Source organism: Drosophila arizonae, chromosome 5 (assembly GCF_054131065.1).
Source record: "Drosophila arizonae isolate 15081-1271.41 chromosome 5, UAZ_ARI_1.0, whole genome shotgun sequence".
NCBI lineage: Eukaryota > Metazoa > Arthropoda > Insecta > Diptera > Drosophilidae > Drosophila > Drosophila arizonae.
This window is the reverse complement of record NC_142925.1, coordinates 2035182-2042387: the sequence shown is the minus strand read 5'-3', so window position 1 is coordinate 2042387 and position 7206 is coordinate 2035182. Positions and strand designations below refer to the sequence as shown.

The 7206-nt window shown below is 32.5% G+C and overlaps 1 protein-coding gene and 1 long non-coding RNA gene across 14 annotated transcripts in view; one reads left to right on the top strand and one right to left on the bottom strand.

Annotated features, from left to right (window-relative positions):
- LOC149268364 (uncharacterized) overlaps positions 1-7206 on the top strand; it is a 117241-nt gene that overhangs the window by 82018 nt on the left and 28017 nt on the right. Inside the window, exon 1 of one of the 2 annotated variants that reach the window (XR_016270623.1) lies at positions 272-598. The exons of the other annotated variant lie outside the window; for it this stretch is intronic. This is a non-coding gene — a long non-coding RNA (uncharacterized LOC149268364). Of the gene's footprint in view, positions 1-271; positions 599-7206 lie in introns of those variants that run through there. 2 annotated transcript variants of the gene reach the window in all.
- Camta (Calmodulin-binding transcription activator) overlaps positions 2093-7206 on the bottom strand; it is a 46647-nt gene continuing 41533 nt past the window's right edge. For 6 of the 12 annotated variants that reach the window (XM_089471962.1, XM_089471960.1, XM_089471959.1 and 3 more), the window contains 7 exons: positions 7077-7192; positions 6851-6967; positions 5728-5795; positions 4897-5663; positions 4674-4748; positions 4185-4291; positions 2093-4122 (listed from right to left, as the gene is read on the bottom strand). In XM_089471962.1, coding sequence (XP_089328088.1) covers positions 4019-4122; positions 4185-4291; positions 4674-4748; positions 4897-5663; positions 5728-5795; positions 6851-6967; positions 7077-7192 — 1354 coding nt within the window. In that variant the 3' untranslated portion in view covers positions 2093-4018. Of the gene's footprint in view, positions 4123-4174; positions 4292-4532; positions 4561-4673; positions 4749-4896; positions 5664-5727; positions 5796-6850; positions 6968-7076; positions 7193-7206 lie in introns of all 12 variants that reach the window. The other 6 variants (XM_089471964.1, XM_089471970.1, XM_089471963.1 and 3 more) reach the window with 5 other exon arrangements.

Genomic DNA, 7206 nt, shown 5'->3' with positions numbered 1-7206 from the left:
GTCAAGTTTTTAGGCTCCCTCCCATCATAGTCTATAAATAATTACTCAATATGATTTCAGATGCTCTTACTCTTATACTATGAAAATTCTCAAGTCTTAGAACTTCATTCTAGAGTATCGTATAGCCTTCTGAAACCCATTCTGAAATCAATTTTTAATCGGCTTTATTTGATGTAAATTTCTGTTCATATTAACTTCCCCTACTCACGCTCCCATCTCTAATGACAAATGAGTGCAACAAATCGCATTTGTCATAGATAGAACTGAAGCGAGAGAACATTTGATATGTTGTTTGTATTTGAAATAAATTAGGCTAAACAGCGATTGGCATTAAAACAGGTGTAAATTGAGCCAAGACAGGAAGGCTTTGGGCGTCAGTCCAATATAATGCACAAACAGCATCCAATTACAGGCAAGCAGATTTATATTAACAAGACGTTGCGAATGGATTTGGCATTTGGCATTGTCTACGTAATTAGGCAACAATGCAGCCAACAGATACGAAAAAAGAGGCTCAAACATGCTCAGGTGTTAATTGAACTGAGGAAAGGTGGAGTAGTGGAAGAAACACTCTAGCAACAGCTGCAGCCGACGGCAGGTAAAAATCTAGCTCTTATCGACAACATGTTGCAAGGTTTTTCTTTTAACTCGTCTGCTGACTTTCACCCTGGCGATAGGCCAAGGGTTAACGGCGCCAGACAAATTGTTCACTAATTGGTTTTATTAAGCTATCAAGAATTAGGAAAAGGGTATCTTAGGGCCTAGGCTCTTAATGGGAGGTGTGACAGGAAACACATGACGTTGATAAGTTCACTTTTTATGCATTGAGCCCATTAAAAATGTGTAAACGGTGCTTGATCTTGTTGGTGGTGTCGCTGACTGTCCTTAAAGATATGTATGTGAGTATAAGAATATCTGTTTAGAAGACTATTATACCATAAGAGTCTAGAGTGGGTGTTTGTATGTGTGAGCGTGTGTGTCTAAGAGCATAGGATTCTGCCTTCATGAATATGAGTAAGAGAATACATTTACTCATAGTACAGTTTGGTTCAGTTTTTCGAGCACTCCCTTAACTTACTCTCCTTATCATCGTATTCCCTTTGCAAAAAGTAAATTCTCTATAATTCAGTTCAACTAAAGTGTTGAATTAAACTTTATTGAATTTAATTACAATTTTACATAAACTGGAAAGTCGTTTTATATATATAGTTTATATATATATATTAGCATATAGCAATTATACAATTATTTTTCTTTTCGAATTCACGTTTAATTATGCTTGTAAAATGTTACATATATATATATATATATATATATATATATATATATATATATATATATATATATATATATATATATATATATATATATATATATATATATATATATATATGTAACATATGATGTTGAATATTTCATAAGGTAGATGTATATATATATATATACTTTAATATGTGACATAAGAGTTTTTTGTTTTCATTTGTTCTTGTTTCTGTTAACAATTGCTGCTTCTTCTTGACTTTTGTTTATTTTTTAGAATTCTACATACTCTGGTGCGAAATTTAGAATATATATATAGAATAAAGCAAACATAAATTTAGTTGGTGTTTCAATTAAAGTTATATTATCATTTTGCTTTTTCTTAAAGACTTTTTGAAAGTTCTTAGGGATATAGTCTAGCTATAAGAATTCAATCCTCCAATTTATTCTCAACAGATATGTGAATACCAAAAACAATTTTAGCTAGATTAAAGTTGCAAGTATAAAAATGTTTAATCGAATATCAACAATTGGTGTTGTTTAGTTTAGTTTAGATTTTTCTTTTAAGAGTTAAGAGTTTTCGTTTTACAATATAACAGTTTTTTTATTTTTTTAGTTTTTGGTAATGTGGATACTATGAAACTAGCATTTAGGACATTTTTTTATGATTTTAATATATATATAATTTTTTTAGCATAGACTTATTAAAATTGCTAGGGGATAGATTTTTATATATATATTTTTTTTTCATTTCAATTTTTTCATAATTAAAATTAAATTGATTTTTATTAGTTTTAAGTTTTTAGTGCCAATTGGCTTAAGGTACTTTAAGTTTTTCTTTTTTTTTTTTTTACTAGAGTTTAGTACAGAGTGTGTATGTGTGTGTGTTTGTTTTGTGTGTATGTAGTAGTAGTAGTAGTTGTATTAGATTTATATATAGATATATGTGCAAATATTGCAAAGGTTCTTAATTATTTACTTATTTTTTTTTTTTTTTTACATTTCAACAACATAACAAAAGAGCTTTAGATAGTTTTTTATTTCTAGCTCTAAAAATTGATTGCAATTCATTTTATTATTATATATACTTTTATAAGTCATTAAGTAGAGAAAATCTTTAATTAGTCTTCATTTCAGATTAGTTTCGTTTAAGTACATAAAGTAGTTCAGTTATATATATTTAGTATATATATTGAAAGAAATGCAATTGAAAAGTTTTAAGAGTAGGTGCGGAAAATGAAGTTGTTTTTTGGTAAGTTTCAATATAGTTAACAATTGGTAATCGATCTATAGAATTGGCTCTAGCTGCAAGCCCGCAACAAATATGTCTAGGGATAGATAGAGTAGATATATATATATAGATTAACTCACAGCCCAAATGCAATGAGTTCTTTCTGCACATGTCGTAGAAATTGAAGTGTGTATGTGTATGTATGTGTGGCTGTGTGTGTCTATCAATTCTTAATATTATATATTTGACAAGATTTCTTTCAATGTTTACTTTTTCATTTTTCTGAGGCGTGCTGGAGGTATGTCTATATAAATTGTATGTATGTCAAGTTTCACGAGTTTTGCTCAGAAAACATTTGTATATATACAGTAATATATATACTGTATATTACTGTATATATATATGTATATATCTTTTTGTTTATGAAAGCTAACAATGTGGACGGACAAAAATAATTTACAAAAATTCTTGTATTGTTACATTTAGTTTTGAATAGCGAAAATCGACCTTCCCTAATGTTATCGGTTAAAGATTGAACAGTTATTTATATATATGTATATAGTACGATTTATCGATTACATGCATAGGATATTATTTTTGTATTATTTTATAATTAATTTTTTATTGCTAGACTACAAAAGTCACATAAAGTTGACAGACTTGGATTTAAGTACTTGCGTTAAACAAATATATATATAGCGCATACCTAATCTTAAAGTACAGTTACAAATTAGAAAAAGAAAATGAAAAAATGTTTAACGTGATATTTTGTTTTTGCTCTATCGATTTTAGAAATCAACAACAACATTTGGACTTTCGAGCTGAGCTTTAAGTATAATATATAATACTATATATAGCTAGATATTTTCATACATATATATGATTAAAATCGAGAATCAATGCTTTTAGATATTATTACACGCTGTTTTAGAAACAAGCAGAGCTCAAAATTTAAATACAATTACAATAAAATAGTTTAAAGTTCTTGTTTAGGGTTTCGAATTAGACCTAATTAGATATATATACAAATGTAACTACTAGGCATAGAGCATATATTATGTATATATTTAGAATTATATCTATGTTTTATATTGATTTCTATTATTTGGTTTTAAAGTATTTAAGACTAAATTTCTTTTGCTACACTTGGAGTTAAAAAGTTTTTCGAAGGCTTCGTTAATAAGTTCTTTTGAGTTGACAAATGGAAAAGTAGAGCTCTCTATATATCTCTTTTGCGAAGATTTTTTGTTGCTTTTGTTGTTGTTTTATAAAATACTAAAACTACGTTTTACAAAGTTTCAGAAAATCAATCGTTTTATATGTGTATATATTAAAATTCGTTATGCAAATGAATAAAAGTGCAGATCTTGCTATTACATACATAATTTATATATATATATAGGTATATATATATAAGTATTATCAAGTCAAAAACGAAAAATTCCACTACAAGAGGTGCTGCGTGTCTTAATAAACAATTATGAAAGTAGAAAGTTTCACTCAGTTGTTAAAGCTATTAATAAATTCTTATTGAACATAGTTTTTATTCCATATATATTTTTTTGCTTCTCTTTTCGCTTCTCTCTCATTGATTGGATTGCATATGTTGCAGATTGTTGATGTTATTGTTGCTGTAAGATAAAATATATATACATTTGTAATTGATATCGAGTTAGAAGATACCTATTCTCACTATGGCATACTGCCATTTCCTGTTGCCCTTGATACTGCAAGTTTTGAAGGTATTCCGCCCTGCGTTGGTGCACCAGCTTCTCTTTTTCGGCTCGCTCTCTCTGTAGTCTATATAGATCAGTAAATGAAGTACATTAGAATTCATATAATAAAGATTCAATTAGGTAAATCATATATATAAATAATGAACTAAATAAAAATAGATAAACTAAAAGTATCGAATATTTATTTTCTTTTAGAAATCGAATAATACATAAAAATTTGTAAATGGTTTTTTTTTTTTTGCTATCGAAAAATAGAAAATTATAAATGCAATAACTTAATCGATGCTATCCCATTAACATCTTACCAAAGTCGTCAAGTTGCTATCCCAAATGCTAGCGTGCAAGATGTTTATATATCATTAAATTTTGAGTACCCAAATCTTTACTTATTTATCTATAGAGCTTAGGTATAAATAGGGATATGGTTATAGGGTATAAGAACTTACTTGATGCGTGATTGTCTCATGAACTGTTGTATTTTTCTGGCCGCCTGATTTTGTGTCGACTGCGAGTATGTACGCCTGTGTAAGGATACAGATTAGATATGATTATAGATAATAATCTGTATTCGATATATATATATAGGTACAGTTTTAAATGTATCGAAGCTTTATGAGTATACTACAAAAAAAAAAAAAATATGATTTCGCAAATGAAACTTTCACTCACTTCAAGGGACCCGAAGGACTCGTCTCCTTGGGCGTGCTGGGCTGTGAACTGAGCTCCTGCTGTTGCTGCTGATCCTGTTTGTAGTGATCGTAAAAGCTGGACAGGCATTGGGAATTGCTGCTCACGCTGCCCTGTTCGCTGCCAGTGCCCAGTTGGGACTTCTTGAAGCGCTTATTGCGTCGATACGACCGATAGCCGTGCTGTATGACTAGAGCTGCATTGGTCATCTGTCTGTAGTAAGCGTATTGCTTATAGCGACGATAATAGTTTTGTATAACGATTGCAGCGGTACGCTCCTTATTCTGCTCCTCCATCTTCTGGCGGCCCTTGTACGACCGATATGCCTTCTGTATGCACTTGGCTGCCTCGTAGAGCTCACGCTGCTCCGTGTCTGTGAGCGTTAGCTTCGAGAAGTCTGCCTCGAAGGGATATTGCGATATGCTGGAAGCGTGCAGGAACTCCGTCAATTGTTTTGTTGAAGGAGGCGGACTAGGTGAGCTGACCGAAGGATCTGTGCCGAGTATGGAATAGCTAGCCGGCGATTGCAAAGGACCAGAACTGGCGGGACTCAGACTAGAGCAAGGTGTGCTCACATCATGATATCGATAGCTGTGATCATGGAAATCGAAACTAAAATCGCTATCGAAATGCGTATTGGGCAACGAATCAAGCAGCGGATCCATAAAGCTATCTGTCAGAGCCGACGACTCTGAGGTGAGGGGCTCCGTCAAGGGACTCCCCAAGACCATCATTTCATGTGCTTCGTTCTGCCAGAGAAGGGTATACATTAGCATATAGAATATACATATATATATACCATATCTCACTCACCTTGATCCTATCTGGCATGGCTGCTATAATATGTTCCGCTAGCGTCAAAACTTTTGCATCCGAATCCCCTGAAAGTAGGCCACATAAAATGAATTGAGCTATACTTTGGGTTCGATTTACTACGCTTTACACAGTTCAATTAACGACTCTACATATAATGCTGTTTTTCTGTTTAAATATACATCGACAAGCACCAGAGTTAGTTTCACGAGGGCAGCTTGAGAATTTGACAGTTGAAACTATATAAAGTTCCCATAAAGATGGTCAGATTACTTGAATTGATGCGCATGATTTCATTTGGTTGGATTTTGTTTTCACATTCTAAGAAATTTGTAATTCTTCAAGCCACCCTCGCTGATGAGCACGTTTATATGTTTGCATGTGTTAGTTTTCCAATAGTCAGACGCACACGCACTTAATATTTACAGAATGAACACATTTTGAGTATAAATATACAGCGTGTTTATATGTGTGTGTGTGAGTATGTATATGTGTGTATGTGTATTAGTGTCAGTGTTAGTAATAGTCTTAATATTAGTTTTAGTGTTAGTGTTATACATCGACAAAAACACACATTTAAGATTAGTTCTAATCAAATACAAATACATATGCCGAACGTATATATATAGTTATATTAGTGTCTGTGTGTGTGAGACACTCATAGAGTATTTACATCGAAACCATAAGCTGTTCTATGAATACACTCATTTGCATATTCATGGCTAGAACAAACATCAAGAACATCATCCGATACATTTATATAAATTAATTTTGGATATTAAGAGGCTGAGAGCTCAGAGCTAGCTATGTGTGTGTGTGAGTGTGTGTCTATGTATTTTTCTATATATGTATGTATGCAACAACAACAATTAGCAACAGCAACCAACAACAACAACATTGAGAGACAGACAGCGAGAAATATATATGTATATATATAAGAGTGTAAGAGAGACAGATATAGAGATAGAGCGAGCGAGCGAGCTATACACAAAATGCATATTAGATTTGATGATGGCCAGCGCTTCTTTCCCCTTTGGATTGTTACGTTACATTATTACGACATTACGTTAAGTGGTTAGCATAGAGAGAGAAAGAGAGAGAGAGACAGCTTCCTCAGACTAACCTACGACCGCATCGTTGAGCTCATTATTTAAGGTTGTGTCAGTCACGCTCGTCGAATTGTCATCGCAATCGATGTCTTTGTCGTGTATGGGACTCGATTCGCCCGTGGATACCTCGCCTGGTGTTTAGAATTTTGATTTTTATAGCATTCATATACAATCGTACACACAGTAAAGAGTTTATCTAATAGAGAGTATTAAACTCTCGATTGTCGGCCCTCAACTTACATAGAGCGAAATCCATTTTACGCATCGGCGATAGCAGACCGGAACAATTGTTGCCGCTCAGCGAGTCCAAAGGGGAGTCCACGCCCAGAGCATAGTTGTCATGTGTCTCATAGTTACTAAAAATCAGAAA